Source organism: Chiloscyllium plagiosum, unplaced genomic scaffold (assembly GCF_037043375.1).
Source record: "Chiloscyllium plagiosum isolate Xiang-an unplaced genomic scaffold, Cpla_swu_hap1 HiC_scaffold_8, whole genome shotgun sequence".
Taxonomy (NCBI): Eukaryota; Metazoa; Chordata; class Chondrichthyes; order Orectolobiformes; family Hemiscylliidae; genus Chiloscyllium; species Chiloscyllium plagiosum.
Genome location: NW_028270146.1, coordinates 7,778,298 through 7,798,981, shown reverse-complemented (window position 1 = coordinate 7,798,981; position 20,684 = coordinate 7,778,298). Strand labels below are relative to the sequence as shown.

Below are 20,684 nucleotides of genomic sequence, written 5' to 3'. Positions count from 1 at the left end.
GGACTTCCGTCTGTGGGGCACTTCCAGGCAATGTTGTTTCTGCTTTGGCTAAGCTATTGAACTGGCAAAACGGATAAAGACTTGTTTAAACAGAAAGGAAAGGCGGAGCAGGGAAAATACAAAACTCTCAAAGAGCCAGAAGGGGAGGTAGAAATAAATTAAGTAAATACACAAATATATTAACAAAATAGCATGCTAAAGAAACAAAGAGAGGGGAGGGAATCAACTTTTTAAAAATCCGTTCACGGGATGTAGGCGTTCCTGGCAACACCAGCATTAATTGAACATCAGAATTAACCCAGTTAGAGTCATAAAGTAGTACAGCATGGAAACAGACCCTTCGGCCCAACCCGTCCATGCCAACCAGATATCCAAACCCAATCTAGTCCCACCTGCCAGCACCCGGCCCAGATCCCTCCAAACCCTTCCTATTCATATACCCATCCAGATGTGTTTTAAATGTTGTAATTGTACCAGCCTCCACCACTTCCTCTGGCAGCTCATTCCATACACGTACCACCCTCTGCGTGAAAACTTTGCTCCTTAGGTCCCCTTCAAATTTTTCCCCTCACACCCTAAACCTATACCTTCTAGTTTTGCACTCCCCCACCTCAGGGAAAAGATCTTGTCCATTTATCCTGTCCATGCCCCTCATGATTTTATAAGCCTCTTCAGGTCACCCCTCAGCCTCTGACGCTCCAGGGAAAACCTAGCCCCAGTCTAATCAGCCTCTCCCTGTAACTCAAACACTTCAACTCTGGCAACATCCTTGTAAATCTTTTCTGAACCCTTTCAAGTTTCACAACATCCTTCCTGTAGCAGGGAGACCAGAATTGCACGCAATATTCCAACAGTGGCCTAACTAGTGTCCTGTACAGCCGCAACATGACCTCCCAACTCCTGTGCTCAATACTCTGACTAATAAAGGAAAGCATACCAAACGCCTTCTTCACTATCCCGAGTACCTGAGATGAGTGAAAAGTATCGTAAAGGAATGAGGTGCAAACTCACATGAAAGAAGAAATCTAGCCAAATGGAGTGAATTAATATGTAAAAAAAAGGTAGATATATTACAATTCTCACAATATGGAAATATAAACCGGGGGGAACAATGTAAGTATATCAATAGGAAATCTAGGCCTTCTTCACACAGGTACAAGACTGCAAGCTGTGAGTCAGTGTGAATTAATCCATCAGATAAAAATACTTTTAGAAGAGGAATGATATCATGGGTGAAAGACAGAATTTAGTGGTGTACAGAAAGAAGGTGGACTATTACAAAAACACGGTCTGAGCAAGTCAGTGTAATTAGAGATCAAAGATTAAAGAAAGATGTCCCATTGGTGTAGCAGAAGTCAGATTTTGCTTTCGGGATACTGAACTGAAGGAAGAGAGAATGAAGAAGGCAGGAGGTCTCACTGAATGACACAGCAGGCTGGAAGAGACAACTGGCCCGTTCCGGTTTCTATTCCTTATCCTTTCCCTCAAACTGCCTGCTACTCTCCAGGAGAGAACTGGAAAAGGAACAAAAACAGAAATTGCTGGAAAAGCTCGGCAGGTCTGGCAGCATCTGTGGAGAGAAATCAGAGTTAACATTTCGGGTCCAGTGCCTCTTCCTCAGGACCGGTTTCGGTTTTCACTGGAAAATGGGTCTCGGTACGGTGACTGGGGCAGACAGAGAGAGTAAACAGAAGAAGTTTATGCACGTGAGACTCATTTCTAAGTTTGTCTCACTCTGGCTGTCCCACAAAGTGAGAAGGGCCCTTCCGATGGAGTGTAGCTTCTAACACAAGCTTACATCTGGATTACACAGGGCTGTGGCTGACCAGGAAACTCTCCCACTATTACTGTCTGCCACTGGTACATGTCAGAAGGATTTACAGACTGATGCTCAATCTACTTGGTCATGTTACAACCCACTGGCCCTGGAGTGGGACTTGAACCTGGAACATCTGGCTCAGAGGCGGAGCATTACCCTCTGTGTCACAAGACATTCTTCAAAGCTTTGCATAACCCACAATTAGAATTAGAATCCCTACAGTGTGGAAACAGGCCCTTCGGCCCAACAAGCCCACACCGACCTTCCGAAGAGCAACCCATCCAGACCCATTCCCCTACCCTATTACTCTATATTTACTCTTTACTAATGCACCTAACCTACACATTCCTGAACACTACGGGCAATTTAGCATGGCCAATCCACCTGACCTGCACATCTTTGGACTGTGGGAGGAAACCGGAGCACCCGGAGGAAACCCACGCAGACATGGGGAGAATGTACAAACTCCACACAGACAGTCACCTAAGGCTGGAATTGAACCCAGGAGCCTGGTGCTGTGAGGCAGTAGTGCTAACTGCTGAGCCACCGTGCCTAGAGGTGTTACCAGATCTTGTTATGAATTATGAAGTAGGGCAGGTGGATAGATAAAAGCACCGCCTGTATTGTACTATAATAAAGATAATAATATAATTAGGCTTGGCTTCCAAACAGAAAGGGGAAAAGTCACACAATAAAGAAACAGATGGGATTCGGCACAATTTTCAAAGGAGATGAGTTGCAGTAGATAGATAATTGTACACCAACAATATGGTTTCTTTCTAAGAGATCCAGAACAAACGTACATGAAATAAGATCATTTCTACCGCACACTTAATTGGCCAGAAAATGTTTTGAGGTTGTAAAGGGTGTTCTATAAATGCAAGTTCTCTTGTACCTTCACCTCCTCAACATGGAGAACACATGGGAGCATCCACCATTGTACAAGCAGAATGCACTGCGATCAGAGGTGGCAACAAATTCCTCCAAAGCACAGCCCGCCAACACAACTGGCAGAACAATCTGCGGCAGCATTTATTCAAGTATGTGTCGGGGCTGGGGGATAACTGCAGCGTATGTTGCACATCTCCACCAGCAAGAAGTAAAGAACCTGGCCCGACATCCCTGGAACATATTCCAAGTTTCTGAATGAGACAGAACAACCCATCTGTCATCTTTAACTTTACCTGTCTTACAGAGAGTTAATATAATTCAGACCATCACTTCAGTGTTTTACTGTGCAATCCCACGTGCTGCTTTGACAAAAGATCCCAGGACACTATTCTTCAGAGGAGCAGGAATGCTCTCCCTGGTGCCTCGCCAGTATTTACCCCTCCACCAACACCCTAAAACTGATTATCTGGTCATTTTCACCTTGTAGTCTGTGGAATGTTGCTCTGCACATATGCACTGCCATATCTCTCTCTCTCTCTCTCTCTCTCTCACACACACATACACACACCATCAAACCCATTCTCCAGATAAGATCCCCTAGTGCTTACACTGCAGTGCAGACATTAAAATACAACGTGTCAGGATAATCCACACAAATCTTTCATTATTCCAGCTCTATAAACTACAGTCACTCTTCCATATGATTTGCACTGCATTAACAGCACTCTCACTTCACTTTTAAACAAAATAAATTTCTTTCTGCACTGTCCCCCATCGAACACTCCCAGGACAGGGACAGCACAGGGTTAGATACAGAGTAAAGTTCCCTCTACATTGTCCCTCATCGAACACTCCCAGGACAGGGACAGCACAGGGTTAGATACAGAGTAAAGTTCCCTCTACACTGTCCCCATCAAACACTCCCAGGACAGGGACAGCATGGGGTTAGATACAGAGTAAAGCTCCCTCTACACTGTCCCCATCAAACACTCCCAGGACAGGGACAGCACAGGGTTAGATACAGAGTAAAGCTCCCTGTACACTGTCGCCCATCAAACACTCCCAGGACAGGGACAGCACAGGGTTAGATACAGAGTAAAGCTCCCTCTACACTGTCCCCATCAAACACTCCCAGGACAGGGACAGCACAGGGTTAGATACAGAGTAAAGCTCCCTCTACACTGTCCCCATCGAACACTCCCAGGACAGGGACAGCACAGGGTTAGATACAGAGTAAAGCTCCCTCTACTCTTTTAAACTTAAGGTTAAACCTCCCTTACTTTTTTAATCTGAAAGTAAAGGTCTCTCAACACAGTCCCCATCAAATACACCCAGGATCAGGTACAGCACGGGGTTAGATGTAAAGTAAAGCTCCCTCTATACTGTTCTACCAAATACATCTTGGCATATGATCACAGATATTAGGAGCAAGAGTTAACAGTCAGCCCCTTGACACTGCTCTGTCATTCAATGAGATCCTTGATGCTCTGATCACTCCACATTCCTGTCTATCCATCACTCTTTTTCTTATCAAGAATGAATCTACCTTTGCCTTCAAAATACACAAGGACTCTGCTTCAAGCACCTTTTTATGAAGAGTTTTAAAATCTTGCAACCATCTGAGAGGAAAATATGCTACCTGATCGCTGCTCTGAATAGATTTGTAAACAGTGACCCCTCGTTCTAGATTCTCCTGAAAAGTAAACATCCTCCACACATCCGCCCTAGTCAAGTCCCCGCAGGGTTTTATAAATTTCAATCAAGCTATCTCTTGCTGTTCGAAACTCCAGTGGATACAAGCCTAGTCTGTCCAACCATTCTCAAAATACAACCCACCTACTCCCGGAAAATAGCCAATGTAACATTCCAGAAAGGAAAGAAACAGAACACAGAAAACTATAGGCCAGTTAGCCTAACATCCTTCATAAGCAAACTGCTAGAACACATTATAAAGGAGGTTAGAGCAGGACAATCAGAATGTGAACAGGCAGAATCAACATGGCTTTGTGAAAAGGAAATTATGTTCAAATAAGTTTTCAACTTTTTTGAGGTATAGCACATGAGGTGGATGAATGGGAACCAGTATAGAGTCACAGATGTACAGCATGGAAAGAGACCCTTCGGTCCAACTCTGCATGCCAACCAGATATCCTAAATTAATCTAGTCCAATTTGCCAGCACTTGGCCCACATCCCTCTAAAGCCTTCCTATACATATACCCACCCAGATGCCTTTTAAATGTTGTCACTTCCTCTGGCAGTTCATTCCGTACACATACCACCCTCTACGTGAAAAAGTTGCCTCTCTGATCTATTTTAAATTTTTTCCCCTCTCACCTTAAACCGACAACCTCTAGTTCTGAACTTCCCAACCCCAGGAAAAAGACCTTGTCTATTTACCTTTTACAATCCATGTCCCTCATAATTTTGTAAACCTCCGTACGGTCACCCCTCAGCCTCCGATGCTCCAGGGAAAACAGCCCCAGCCTATTCAACCTCTCCCTATAGCTCAAATCCTCCAACCCTGGCAACATCCTTGTAAATCTTTGCTGAACCCTTTCAAGTTTCACAACATCCTTCCGATAGGAGGGAGACCAGAAATGCACACAGTATTCCAAAAGTGGCTTAACCAATGACCTGTACAGCGGCAGTACATGTGATATACTTGAATTGCCAAAAGCATTTAATAACATGTCATATCAAAGATTACTAAACAAGAGCAGATGGTGTACATAGTATACCATATATTTTAGCATGGATTAAGGATTGGCGAGCAACCAGGAAGCTTACAGCTGACGTATAAATGGGTCTTTTTCAGGTTGCTGGACTATCCCTAGTGGAATACTAAAGGAATCAGTAGGGGAGTCTCAAGTGTTTACAATCTATATCAATGACATGCAGGGACTGAATGAATGGACATAGAACATAGAACATAGAAGAATACAGCGCAGTACAGGCCCTTTGGCCCTCGATGTTGCGCCGATCCAAGCCCACCTAACCTACACTAGCCCACTATCCTCCATATGCCTATCCAATGCCTGCTTAAATGCCCATAAAGAGGGAGAGTCCACCACTGCTACTGGCAGGGCATTCCATGAACTCACGACTCGCTGAGTAAAGAACCTACCCCTAACATCTGTCCTATACCTACCACCCCTTAATTTAAAGCTATGCCCCCTTGTAATAGCTGACTCCATAGGTGGAAAAAGGTTCTCACTGTCGACCCTATCTAAACCCCTAATCATCTTGTACACCTCTATCAAGTCACCCCTAAACCTTCTTTTCTCCAATGAAAACAGCCCCAAGTGCCTCAGCCTTTCCTCATACGATCTTCCTACCATACCAGGCAACATCCTGGTAAACCTCCTCTGCACCTGTTCCAGTGCCTCCACATCCTTCCTATAGTATGGTGACCAAAACTGCACACAATACTCCAGATGCGGCCGCACCAGAGACTTATACAACTGCAACATGACCTCAGTACTCCGGAACTCAATTCCTCTACCAATAAAAGCCAGTACGCCATATGCCTTCTTCACCGCACTATTTACCTAGGTGGCAACTTTCAAAGATCTGTGTACAGGGACACCAAGATCCCTCTGCTCATCCACACTACCAAGTATCCGACCATTAGCCCAGTACCCCATCTTTTTGTTACTCTTACCAAAGTGAATCACCTCACACTTAGCTACATTGAACTCCATTTGCCACCTTTCTGCCCAGTTCTGCAGCTTATCTACATGGATGATGGTAAGACGAGTCAGGGGCACATCGATATTATGAAGGAGGGGGTGTTAGATGTCTTGAAACATTAAGGTAAATAGTTTCCCAGGGCTTGATGGGATCTATCCTCGGATACTGAAGGAGGCAACGGAGGAGATTGCAGGCATCTTGACAGAGATCTTAGTATCCTCTTTAGGTACAGGCAAGGTCTCAGAAAATTGGAGAATAGACAATGGTGTCCCTTTGTTTAAGCAGGGCAAAAGGGATAGTCCAGGAAATTATAGGCTAGTCCAAATCAATGGCATGAAAATTATTGGAGAAAATTCTCAGGGACAGGATTGATTCGCATTTGGAAAAAAATGGGTTTATTAGAGATAGTCAGCATGGCTTTGTGTAGGGTGTCTTGCTTGAGTTTTTAAATGAAGATGTTTGATGAGGATTGGGTAGTTTAAAGGAGAGGTACAAGGCAAGTTTTTGTTTTTACAAAGGGAAAGGTAAGGACCTGGAACGTGCTGCCATTGGAGGTGCTAGACGCAGGTATGTTGACCAAGTTTAAAAGACATTTAGACAGAGCCCTGAAGAGACAGAGAATAAAGGGATACAGACCACGTGCAGGTAGATAGGATTAGTGTAGAATGACATCAAGGTATGCTCAGACATGGTGGGCCAAAGGGCCTGTTCCTGTGTTATACTGTTCTCTGTACGGCAGCTACATTTACCAATAACACCAAGGTAAATATGTTATGAAGATTAAATAGAGATTCTACAAGAATACAACAGTAAGGGGATCAAAGGTTACAGGGCAAAGGCAGGAAAGTGAAGTTGAAGGTGATCAGAACAGCCATGATCTCATTGAATGGTGGAACAGACTCAATGGGCTGAATGGCCTACTGCTGCTCCTCCGTCTGATGGTCTGAGACGTAAGATAGGGTAACTGGGAAGACAAAAGTTTGCCAAAGGAGTATAACGTTGGAAAATGAGGAAAAATGTAACCATCTTCACTTTGGCAGGAAAACAGACAAGCAATGTGCTCTTTAATGGAGTGAGATTCTGGAACTAGGTTCGACAGAGGGCTCTGGGTGTCCTGGTACATGAATCCCACCAGTTAGTACGTATGCACCGCAGGTAATTAGGAATGCAAACGCAATGTTGGCGTTTGGGGTGATGGTGATAGAACATAAAGAAGGTTTTACTGTAACCATTTCAGAAATTGCTGGTCAAACTCACAGGTCTGGCAGCATCTGTGGAGGGAGAACCAGAGTTTTCAGTTCAACGATATTCTTCAGATTTTGCTGTAGCAGTATAGGGCCTTAATTAGATAGATTTAGATTACTTACAGTGTGGTAACAGGCCCTTCGGCCCAACAAGTCCACACCAACCTGCCAAAGCGCAACCCACCCAGACCCATTCCCCTACATTTACCCCTTCACCTAACACTATGCGAATTCACCTAACCTGCATATTTTTGGATTATGGGAGGAAACCGGAGCACCTGGAGGAAACCCACGCAGACACGGGGAGAATGTGCAAACTCCACATAGAGAGTCACCTGAGGCGGGAATTGAACCCGGGTCTCTGGCGCTGTGAGGCAGCAGTGCTAATCACTGTGCCACCGTGCTGCCCACTAATTAAATCACATCTGGTATATCTTTTACAGTTTTGGCTTCCTTTCATTTTAAATGGATTTAATTCAAACCAGTTCACAGGAGGTAAGCTTGACTCAATCTGGGATTGGGGGGGTGGTTATCCTTTGAGGAGAGTTTGGACTGGATGGGGCTGTGCTCCTTGAGGTTGAGAAGAATGCAATCTCACTGAATCGTACAAAATCTTAATGGGATTTGACAGGGCGGATACTAAGAGGAAGTTTCCCCGGTTGGGGAGACTAGAGCACAGTTTAAGAATGAGAAGTCAGTGTTTTAAGACAGAGACAAGGAGAAAAGGTTTCCTCTCAGAGGGCTATGAAGAGAGTGGAGGGTGGATCAGTAATATAATCAATGCTGAATCAGACAGACTTTTGATGGACAAGGGAGTCAGGGGCTGAGGGAAGTTTGAGAAGATACCACAACTCGATCAGCCATGATCTTTTTGAATGGCAGTGCAGGCTTGAGGGGCTGTCTACTCCTAAGCCCTATGTACAGGTCTACAGTAACACTTACAATGTCCCAAGTATTCTGTCTAACACATTCTCAGAGCACCCTCTACTGTTGAGTTGTCAAATATTTCCCCACACCAGACATGGATTGCTCTGTCGAATCTCAAGGAGTTCTGGGCCAGTCCTCGTTCCACAGTTGGCTGACAGTATTCATTTCAGTTACAGTCCTTCCCAACAGAGACAAGCCATCCCCTCAGCTGTGAAGCCATACACAGAACCATTTCCTCATCTTCCCATCAGCACCAAGCTTTGGACAGAGTAAACTCCCAATTCAGTTCTGTGGGTCCCCCTCAGAGTCAAAGGGTAATGCTCAGGTGAATGCTGTGGTCTGGTGTTACTAACATGCTGCTGTGGGCTGGATGTTAGTGGACGCAGTCAGAAATGATGGGTTAGAGCAGGTGAAAAGGCATGAGGAGGCTCTGGAACCTAGCCAAGATGTTTTCTCTCTCTGCCCCCTTTAGTAGTGAATGATGTGATGTGAGTTTAACCCAATAAGGGGGAATTACCCAAAGTTTGAACCCTCCTGTGTGTAGCCTACTGACTGAGCAGTTAGTGGGTAGGAAAACTGGGGGGGGGAGGGTGAAGCAAACGCTTCCTCTCCTGTTCACAATCCATGTACCCTCACCACACATGAAGAGAACAGAAATCAGAATTAACGTTTCAGGTCCGATGACCCTTCCTCAGAACTGGCGGATGCTGCCAGACCTGCTGAGTTTTCCAGCAACTTCTGTTTTTGTTTCTGATTTATAGCATCTGCAGTTCTTTCGGTATTTACAAAGTGTATCCTCGCCAGGGTCAAACAGCTTCATTATACTCAGTGCTCAGGCTCACACGGTTGGAACTGAAGATAGCAACAGGGCAACACCACACATACTGTGGTAACAGAGGGCAGTCAATCAGTGTCTGTCAAAGAGGAGGCAAGTGGCATTCAGAAACACTGGAGTGAAAGGGGAGACAGAGATAAAACTGGGTATAGGGGTTCCCAATTTACAAAAGCCAACTTATGATTGCTCATACTTACTAATGCGATCCTGTACATGGGGAATTTTAAAGAGCTGACATGTAGACATTTCCTGTACTTAGGAACAGCTGTTTCCATCACCCAGCAATGTTTTCTACCTTGTATATGGCCTCCAGAATGGAACCTGTTCACAATCCAGGGACCCTCTGTATCAGTTTACATTCCCTACAGTATGGAAACAGGCCCTATGGCTCAATAAGTCCACACCGACCTTCCGAAGAGTAGCTCACCCTGACCCATTCCCTTATCCTGTATTTTCCTCTGACCAATGCGCCTAACACAACGGGCAATTTAGCACGGCCAATTCATCTAACCTGCACAGGTTTGGATTGTGGAAGGAAACCGGACCACCCAGAGGCAACCCACACAGATACGGGGAGGATATGCAAACCCCACACAGACAGTCGCCTGAGGCAGGAATCGAACCCGGGTCCTTGGTGCTGCGAGGCAGCAGTGCTAACCACTGAGCCACCGTGCTGCCCCATATCAGTAACTGAAAGATTCCCTGCTCCAGGCTCAGCAAGGGCTGAGGTTGCATTCCTGGGAGAGACGCAGTATTGTAGTCAGCGAGAAAGGTCCTGCAGGGTTAGCTTCACAATGACAAGGAGCCAGCAGAGCGAGGAGAGCTGAAAGCCAATGCTCTCATCAGAAGCCGTTGCTTGTCTCATTGTGCAGTTTAAGTTGTGAGTCAGACAAAAGGAGAGCATGACCAAGAGAAAGAGACAAAGCAAATGGCTTGTGTAAAATGTAGCCAGAATTACTGACATTAACCATAGAGTCATTGAGATATACAGCATGGAAGCAGACCCTTCAGTCCAACTCATCCATGCTGACCAGATATCCTAGATAAATCTAGTTCCATTTGCAAGCATTTGGCCCATATCTCTCTAAACCTTTCCTATTCATGGGTGGCGTCTTATTATCAACTCCCTCCAAACCCCATCACCACCCAGACTGCATGCTCAAAGTTATCAACAACAACATCTTGCCCAATGGTAGATACCGTGAGGCAGTGGTAACATAATTGAACTACTAAACCAGAGGCTTAGGTTAATACACTGAAGATGTGGGTTCAAACCCCACCACAGCAGGTGGTAAAATTTACAATTAATCATATAAACTCCGGAATTGAAAATTCGGCTCAGTAATAGTGACAATGAAACAATCAATTGCTGTAAAACAAAAACAATCCAGTTCATTAGTGACCTTTAGAGAAGGCAATCTGCCAACCACACACCCATTCTGGCCTATCTGCGACTCCAAACCCACAGCAATGTGGTTGGCTTTTAAAGCCTACTGAAGTGGTCAAGCAAACCACCCAGCTCAAGGGCAATTAGAGTTGGGCAACAAATACTGGGGTTACCAGCAATGCCCACATCCATGAAAGAATAAAGAAAACTACATTCTCTTGTGCATCTACAAAGTTTAAGATCGAGGTGATTAATTAACTGCATATGGCAGCACATTTAAATTGGTCATCTCACATGTGTAATCACACAAACGAGAGGAGCAAACAGGCCAGGACCTGGGAATGTAAACCTGAACCCATTACAACTTTGGGACATTCTGTATAGTGGCAACACACTGGCTTCAACTTGACAATGTGGAAACTTGCACATTGACCCGTCCTGTGAAAGTAGGAAAAAGTTAAACCAGCCACTTATGACTCGATCAGTCTACTGTCAGCAAAGTGACACAAGAGGCTGTCAACACTGCTATCAAGTGAGATTACTTAGCACTAACATTGCTCAAGAAGCTCAACACTGTCCAGGACAAACCAGCCACTTAATTGGTTTAATAGCCCACACACACCACCTTCAATGTTCACTGTCTCCACAGTGATACTGGGGTGTGCTGTATAGAGGTGGTATTGCAGCAAGTTATCAAGCTTCCTTCCAAACCCACAGCCATTACCACATACAAGAACAAGGACAACTCCATGGGAACACTGCTACATGCAAGCTCCCCTCCAAATTACACACTATCCTGTTTTGGAAATATATCACTTTTCCTCCATTAGTGCTGGGACAAAATCCTGGAATTCCCTTCCTAATGGCATCGAGGGTCTACCTACTCCGGAGAATCTAGATTTAAATGATACAGTAGAAGCCCTAAAGTGTGGAAAGAGGCCATTCAGCCCATCGACTCCACACCAACCCTCCAAACAGCATTCCACCCAGACCCAGTTCCCCACTCTATTCCTGTAACATTTCCCATGGCTAACCCACCCAGTGTGCACATCCCTGGACACTACGACACTTGGAATATTGTGTCCAGTTCTAGTCGCCCCATTATAGGAAGTGTGTAGATGCTTTTGAGAGGGTGCAGCGGAGATTTACCAGGATGCTGCCTGGACTAGAGGGCATGTCTTATGAAAAGAGATTGAGAGAGCTGGGACTTTTCACACTGGAGAGAAGAAGGATGAGAGGTGACATGATAGAGGTGTATAAGGTAATGGGGCACACAAGTAGAGTAGATAGCCATAGACTTTTCCCAAGTGCAGAATTGGCTGTCACGAAGGGGCATAATTTTAAGGTGATTGGAGGAAGGTTTTGGGGAGATGTCAGAGGGAGGTTCTTTACACAGAGAGTGGTGGGTGCGTGGAATGCACTGCCAGCAGTGGGAGTAGAGTCAGAGACATTAGGGACATTTAAGTGACTACTTGACAAGCACATGGACGGCAATAAATTGAGGGATGTATAGGTTAGGTTGATCTTAGGTTAAGATAAATGCTCAGCACAACATCATGGGCCAAAGGACCTGTACTGTGCTGTACTGTTCTATGTTCTAATCCACCTAACCTGCACATCTTTGGACTGTGGGAGGAAACTGAAGCACCCGGAGGAAAAGCACACCGACACAGGGAGAATGTGCAAACTCGAAAAGCCGAATGGCCTTCCCTCGTTTGTATGTTTGTACTGTAATGGTTGAACAAGGCAGTTCACCATCACCTTCTAAAGGGGCAATTAAGGAGGGGTTATAAGTGCTTGCATTGCTGACAACACTCATATTCCAAACACAAGTAAGTCTGAACACTGCACCTTTAATTTTCAACATGTCTGGTGAAAGGAACTGCAAAGGATTGTGTATAATCCCAACTGAATAGAGTGCATGGAAGCACAATAAATTGATGCTTTGAGCAACAGAGGAGAACCCTTCAGACAAACACTCTGATTCCTGATTGATATTCTGCCAATAAAACCAGCACATCCCATGGCTGGAAGGGCGCAGTACTCCACCTCTGGATCTTGCACCTGAATCATCACTACCGCCCACAGTCCAGACCCGGGTCTTGGTTAACTCCAGGTATCCGGACCCAGATCCTAATAAACACTCACAGACAATACCCGGATCCCTGTTAAGTCCCGGAATCCATACCTAGATCCCCATTAACACCCAAAGTCTGTACGTGGATCCTAGTTAACTCCCAGAGTCCATAACCGTATCCCCAATAACACAAATAGCCAATCACTCCCAGAGTTTGTACCCAGATCACCAATAACACTTGGAATCCATACCAGATCCCCAATTACTCCCGCAGGCCGTTCCTGGATCCCTAATAACACCTGGACTCTGTACCCGGATCCCCGGTCACTCCCACAATCCGTACCTGGATCCTCATTAAATCCCATAGTCCGTAACCAGATTCCCAATCATTCCCAAATTCCATTCCCGGATCCCTAGTGTTATGAAGGTGTAGAGAGGTACTGTACCTTTAAGAGAGTTGAAAGCTAGCAAGGACTTAGAGAGGCACACAGAGTACTGGAATATTTACATTGCAACATTTGGTCCAGCAGCTAGCAGTATCTGGGTTGCTATGAGACAAAACAAATTCAAATTCAGCCAATCAGTTTAAATTATGTCCCAAGATATTAAACTCCAATCAAGTTTGAAATTGATATTTTGACAATATTAAAATGAATGAAACGATTCGATGCTTTGGAGTATAAATATTAAATAAATTTAACATTTGGGGGAGAACTGCCAAGCCACCAATATATATAGACTGCCCGCAGAATAGCTCTCTTAAAGGTACCTTTATCAATCAACAACCTGTGAATCAGAATCCCTAAGAAGAAAAGAAGAATGAGGAAGATACAAAGAGAAGATTCAACAGCTAGCTGGTTTGGAAATTTGAATTTTTTGGTAAGTCTTAATCGGGGGGTTTATCTGACCAGTATTACAGACGGGAAAGTAAACGATAGGTTAGAAAAGCAGTTGTAAATAGTTGTTAGTTAATTATTCGCTGTTAGACTTTAAAAAATAAAGTTGTTAATTTTTACTTCAAATAGTGACGTTTGGCGTCAGAAAAAGAGAGAGGAAGACAGAGAGACAGAGAGAGGGGAAAAAGAAACAGACAGAAAGTTCTTAGCTGAGCAAAAAGAGAGAGATTTTGAACTTGAGAAGATGAGACTTAGTCAGCAAAGTCAAGTTAACAGGATGGAGATTAAAAGAGATGGTAGTAGTATGTACAAAAATGTCAAAACTCTGCCACATTTCTATGAGAAAGATGTTGAAGCCCTCTTTACTTCACTGAAAAATTGGCTAGGCAGATGGAATGGTCTGAGGATTTATGGGTAATGCTAGTTCAGACTAAACTGGTAGACAGAGCAATGAGGTACGTGCCACCCCAGACAAGGGGTCAAGAGATTACGAAGAGATTAAACAGGCTACTTTAGGTGCTTATAAATTGGTACCAGAAGCATATAGACAGCGGTTCAGAAACATAAAGAAGGAACCAGGTCAGACTTATGTTGAGTTTGAAAGAATTAAACATTGTCATTTTGATAGATGGATGCGTGCTTTAAAAATAGATAGGGCTTATGAGGCTCTAAGAGAGATTATTCTGCTAGAGGAGTTTAAAAACTCACTTCCAGAGATGGTAAGAATTCACATGGAGGAACAGAAAGTTCAGGAAGTGCGAAGGGCATCAGAATTAGCTGATGAATACATGTTGGTGCATAAGGCAAGATTCCAGCCAGAATTTCATCTTGTGAGGGATAGAAGTTGGGAGAAGGGGAGATCCTACACTATGAAAGAAAGAGTAGAGAACACAGGTGAGAATTTACCACAGGTTAAAAAAGAAGCCCAAGAGAGTGGAAAGGAGGTGAAAGGCCTCAGGTATTTTCACTGGAATGGAGTGGGACACAGAAAATTACACACTGTAATTTCAGAAGGGCATTGGGAAAAGGTGTTCCCACTGTGAGAAGGTGGGACATGTAAAGTCACAGAGCTGGTCATTAAAGAAAAGCACTGTGGGAAAAGATGTGGTAAAGAAGCCAAGATGATGGCATTAGTGAAGGTAGTAAAGGAGACCCCAAGAAGAGCTGAGGAGCTGCAGGTGAGTGCACAGCCCAGGCAGGGGCTGGATATGGAGTTAGTACCTGATCTCTACAAAGAATTCACCTCTCTGGGTAAAGTTTACTCAGGAAGAACAGGGAGAAAAGGACAAGAAGTTATAATTTTGAGAGATACAGGGTCTAACCAGTCGCTGACAGTGAGAGATGAGAGAATATGCACTCCGCCTGATCTGTTACCTGAAAATGTGATAATTTGTGGGATAGATGACAGAAATTTCACATTCTCCTGTGTAAGATCAGGTTGGAGTGCCAACTCCAGACTGGGGAAGTTACTGTGGGAGTGACTGACAGAGTGTCAGTTCCAGGAATTCAGTTTGTTCTTGGGAATGATTTGGCAGGATCCAAGGTGGGAGTGGTACCCCTTACTGTGGAGAAGCCCAAGGAAGACCAAGAAACTGAGGAGTTAAAACAGAAATATCCTGGTATTTTCCCAGACTGTGTAGTAACCAGAAATGGGCTAAAGTGCACCAGATTGTGTTGCCAGTAGGAGGTTACCTAGGGGTACAAAAGACTCAGGCTAAGGTACTAAAACATTTTTATTGGCCTCGAATGCACCAGGATGTGGTTAACATTTGCTGTACGTGTCATACATGCCAAATGGTAGGTAAGCCACAGGCGGTAATAAAACCAGACCCTTTGTTGCCAATTCCCACATTTGAAGAACCTTTCACGCGGGTTATAAGTGATTGTGGAGGTCCCCTCACAAGAACTAAAAGTAGGAATCAGAATTTGCTAACCATAATGGATGTGTCTACCAGATTTCCGGAGGCAATTCCATTATGGAGTATCAAGGCAAAAAGGGTAGTAGAGGAGTTAGTAACTTTCTTCACATGGGATGGGCTACCCAGAGAGATCCAGTCAGACTAAGGGTCAAACTTTACTGCTGGCTGTTTAAGGAGATTATGGATAAGCTTAGGTATACAGCACTTTAAATCCAGTGTGCATCATCTTGAATCCCAGGGAGCTTTAGAAAGGGGGCATCAGACCTTGAAGACCACGTTAAGAACGTACTGTCAAGATTACCCGAATGATTGGGATAAAGGTATCCCATTCGTATTGTTTACCATTAGAGATGCCCCAGAGAGAATACAGCCCCTTAAAGATCAACAAGGCAGCCTTTGTGTGGAGCCACAGGAGATGGGGGAGATACTAAATGAATATTTTGCATCAGTATTTACTGTGGAAAAGGATATGGAAGATATAGACTGTAGGGAAATAGATGGTGACATCTTGCAAAATGTCCAGATTACAGAGGAGGAAGTGCTGGATGTCTTAAAAGGCATAAAGGTGGATAAATCCCCAGGACCTGATCAGGTGTACCTGAGAACTCTGTGGGAAGCTAGAAAAGTGATTGCTGGGCCTCTTGCTGAGATATTTGTATCATTGATAGTCACAGGTGAGGTGCTGGAAGACCGGAGGTTGGAAACGTGGTGCCACTATTTAAGAAGGATGGTATGGACAAGCCAGGGAACTATAGACCAATGTGCCTGACATTGGTGGTAGGCAAGTTGTTGGAGGGATTTCTGAGGGACAGGATGTACATGTATTTGGAAAGGCAAGGACTGATTCGGGATAGTCAACATGGCTTTGTGCGTGGGAAATCATGTCTCACAAACTTGATTGAGTTTTTTGAGGAAGTAACAAAGAGGATTGATGAGGGCAGAGCAGTAGACGTGATCTATATATGAGGATCTGAAAGCTGAACACAGGTTGAAGTAACTAGTTGTAGTCAGAAACAACCATTTAATACATGCTCTTACTAACATAGGCTTATTGATGCACATAACATAACAAAATGGCTTCTAGGCTGCAAATTGACAATTCTGCTTAAAGCTGCTAAAAGCTGCATTCCTGAATTAAACATAGTGTGCTTTAACAAACATTAGCAGATAATGCTTCCCTGACAGCAGAGCAATAACTAGACTAGATAAAACATTACTAGCCATCCTAACTGACCTTGCAAGTGCAGATGGAGAAAATAGTTTTGGAAGATAAAGGTGCTTGGATGTGTTCCCAGGAAGTACTTTGGGCTAAGCTGCTGTCAATAATGTCATTTTATTAAATTTGATTGGTAATTGTTTGAATGCAGGCAAAAATGAGGACTGCAGATGCTGGAAATCAGTGTCTAGATGAGAGTGGCGCTAGAAAAGCACAGCAGGTCAGGCAGCATCAGAGGAGCAGGCTCTGTAACCATGGCTGTACATCTTTTCCAAAAAAGATATAAAAATATCTTTGTCTTAAGCCACCTGTGCAGTTTCTCCTAGGGACATGGAAGTGTTTAACCTCTGTGTTGTTGGACAACCTGTACCCAGCCGTAGAATAAAGTGTGAAATCTTACAGAACCAGACTGAACTGCTACTGTTTATTGCCAGATCGTGGGATTTGTTTGGGGGGGGCGGGGGGGGATAGAGTCCAGGTCTTCATATGGACTTCAGGAAGGCGTTTGACAAGGCTCCCCATGGGAGACTGGTGAGCAAGGTTAGATCTCATAGAATACAGGGAGAACTAGCCATTTGGATACAGAACTGGCTCAAAGGTAGAAGACAGAGGGTGGTGGTGGAGGGTTGTTTTTCAGACTGGAGGCCTGTGACCGGTGGAGTGCCACAAGGATCGGTGCTGGGCCCTCTACTTTTCATCATTTATATAAATGATTTGGATGTGAGCATAAGAGGTATTACTTAGTAAGTTTGCAGATGACACCAAAATTAGAGGTGTAGTGGACAGCGAAGAGGGTTACCTCAGATTCAACAGGATCTTGACCAGATGGGCCAATGGGCTGAGAAGTGGCAGATGGAGTTTAATTTAGATATATGTGAGGTGCTGCATTTTGGGAAAGCAAATCTTAGCAGGACTTATACACTTAATGGTAAGGTCCTAGGGAGTGTTGCTGAACAAAAAGACCTTTTGTGCAGGTTCATAGCTCCTTGAAAGTGGAGTCGCAGGTAGATAGGATAGTGAAGGAGTTTGGTATGCTTTCCTTTATTGGTCAGAGTATTGAATACAGGAGTTGGGAGGTCATGTTGTGTCTGTACAGGACATTGGTTAGGCCACGTTTGGAATATTGCGTGCAATTCTGGTCTCCTTCCTATCGGAAAGATGTTGTGAAACTTGACAGGGTTCAGGAAAAGTTTATAAGAACGTTGCCAGGGTTGGAGGATTTGAGTTACAGGGAGAGGCTGAACAAGCTGGGCTGTTTTCCCCCGAGCATCGGAGGCTGAGGGGTGACCTTATAGAGGTTTATAAAATCATGAGGGGCATGGATAGGGTAAATAGACAAGGTCTTTTCCCTGGGGTCGGGGAGTCCAGAACTAGAGGGCATAGGTTTTAAATGAGAGGGGAAAGATATAAAAGAGACCTAAGGGGCAAGGTTTTCACGCAGAGGGTGGTGTGTGTATGGAATGAGCTGCCAGAGGAAGTGGTGGAGGCTGGTACAATTGCAACATTTAAAGGCATCTGGATGGGTTTATGAATAGGAAGGGTTTGGATGGATAATGGTCGTTTGCTGGCAGGTGGGACGAGATTGGGTTGGGATATCGGGTCAGCATGGACAGGTTGGACCGAAGGGTCTGTTTCTGTGCTGTACATCTCTATGACTCTGTGACTCTATGACTATATTCAGTTTACTCCCTTCGAGTTACTATTCGAGTATGAAGTGAGAGGCCCTATGAAATTAATTAAAGAAAATTGACAGGACCAAAGTCGGAGATCTCACACTTACATTATGTGTCGGAGGTGAGGGAGAGACTAAATCAAGTGGGTGAGTTAGTTAAACAGTACCTAAAGAGGGCACAGTGCAGAATGAAGCAGGTGGTAGATAAAAGCTCTGAGACTCAGACGTTTTCCCGAGGGGATGACGTGTTAGTACCGTTACCAGTGATAGGAGATCCCTTCAAAGCCAGGTTTAGTGGTCCCTATCAAATTGAGAAAAAGTTGAGTCAGCTGAACTATCTAGAAAAGATGCCAGATAGAAAAAAAAGGTAAACGATATGCCATGTGAACGTGTTGAAACTCTATTATACAACAGAGAAAGAACTGGAGATACAGGTGTTAGTTACTGCCCCGCAGAATGAGGAATCAAATCCAGAGGATGTAGATATTGATGTGCCTCAAAATAGATTAAAAAATGAAGAAGTCCTTGAGGGGTGGGATAGGTTAGTAAGCTGTCTGTCTCTTGAGCATAGAACGCAGTTGAAAGATTTGTTTTTGTAGTGTATGTATAAGAATCAGATGGGGAGGACTAATGCTATTGTACATGAAGTAGCCGTAGGGAATACTGCTCCAAAAAAACAATACCCCTATTGGCTTAATCCTCTCAAAGCCAGACAGGTCCAGATGGAGGAGGAGGTCATCATCAAACCAAGCCAGGGCGAGTGGAGTTCACCGATTGTCTTAGTGCCCAAACCAGATGGGACTCAGCGATTCTGCGCGGAGTATCAGAAGGTCAATGCCATTACAAAATCGGACTCATATCCAATCCCGAGATTGGAGGACTGTATTGAGAAAGTCGGGCAAGCCAGTTACATCACCAAGTTGGACTTACTGCTTGGTTACTGGCAGGTACCTTTATCAGAGGCAGTGAAAGAAATGCCTGCGTTTGTAATCCCAAATGGGCTCTATCAGTTTAAAGCGATGCCCTTTGGAGTGAAGAACACACACCCGCCACATTCCAAAGACTCATGAACAGAGTTGTGTCTGGGTTAACAAACTGTGCAGTCTGTTTGGACGATGCAGTGATCTTTAGTAAGTCCTGGAAAGATCACATGGTACAGTTGGCAGAGCCTCTTTGGACGACTACGAGAAGCAAAATAGTAATAAACAAAACTGAATTCGCAAAAGCAGGGGTGACGTTCTTGGAACATAACATCCCAAGGAAGGTTGACCCCATGGAATGCAAAGATGAAGGCCATCGAGGAATTTCCACGACCAACCTCGAAGAAAGAGGGGCTTCGATTTTTAGGGCTCAGTGGATTCTATCGGAAGTTTGTTCCAAACTTCAGCAGTGTAGTGGCACCGTTAACCGATTTGCTGAAGAAGAACACAATGTTTTGGTGGACAGAACCATGCCAGGAGGCATTCGACCATTTGAAATCGATATTATCCACCAAACTCTTCAAACCCTTTTAAAGTTGCTGTCGATGATGGTGACATAGGAGTTGGAGCTGTACTGCTACAGGAAGATGAGGATGGGATTGAACTGCCAGTTGGTTACTTTTCAAAGAAACTCAACATCCCCCAGAGGAAATACTCCACGGTCGTGTTTAGTCCTGGCCTTACAACACTTGACGAACAATGTGTTGGAGACAATTGTGTGTACGGATCACAATCCTCCTTACATTCTTTGAATACTTTAATGACAAGAAAATGAGACTATTTCATTGGGGTCTTATGTTGCAGAGTTTTATTTGAAAAATCGTACATACCACAGGTCATAAGAATGTAATCACAGAGGCGTTAGTGTGAACTTAACTGATAAAGTATAGATAAGATACATCTATCTAATGTTTAAAATACATAGGAAGAAGTTAAGGTGAACTTAGATTAAAGTTATGTTAATGTGTTTAAAGAATAGAAAAAATGACGCCACCTTTTCATTATGCTGGTTCATTTTTTCTTAAGGGGGGAAGTATTATGAAAGTGTAGACAGGTACTGTACCTTTAAGAGAGGTAAAAGCTAGCAAGGACTTAGAGAGGCATACAGAGTACTGAGAAATTTACAATG

At 44.2% G+C, this 20,684-nt stretch overlaps 1 protein-coding gene across 5 annotated transcripts in view; it reads right to left on the bottom strand.

Annotated features, from left to right (window-relative positions):
• Positions 1-20,684, bottom strand: part of nudt14 (nudix (nucleoside diphosphate linked moiety X)-type motif 14) — a 134,940-nt gene that overhangs the window by 79,915 nt on the left and 34,341 nt on the right. For 2 of the 5 annotated variants that reach the window (XM_087989573.1, XM_087989574.1), the window contains exon 2: positions 13,319-13,420. The exons of 2 other annotated variants lie outside the window; for them this stretch is intronic. Coding sequence is in view for 1 of the 3 variants with exons in the window: in XM_087989570.1 (XP_087845696.1) it covers positions 7,660-7,724 (65 nt within the window). In the remaining 2 variants the exon portion in view is untranslated. Of the gene's footprint in view, positions 1-7,659; positions 7,725-13,318; positions 13,421-20,684 lie in introns of all 5 variants that reach the window. One more of the 5 variants, XM_087989570.1, reaches the window with a different exon arrangement.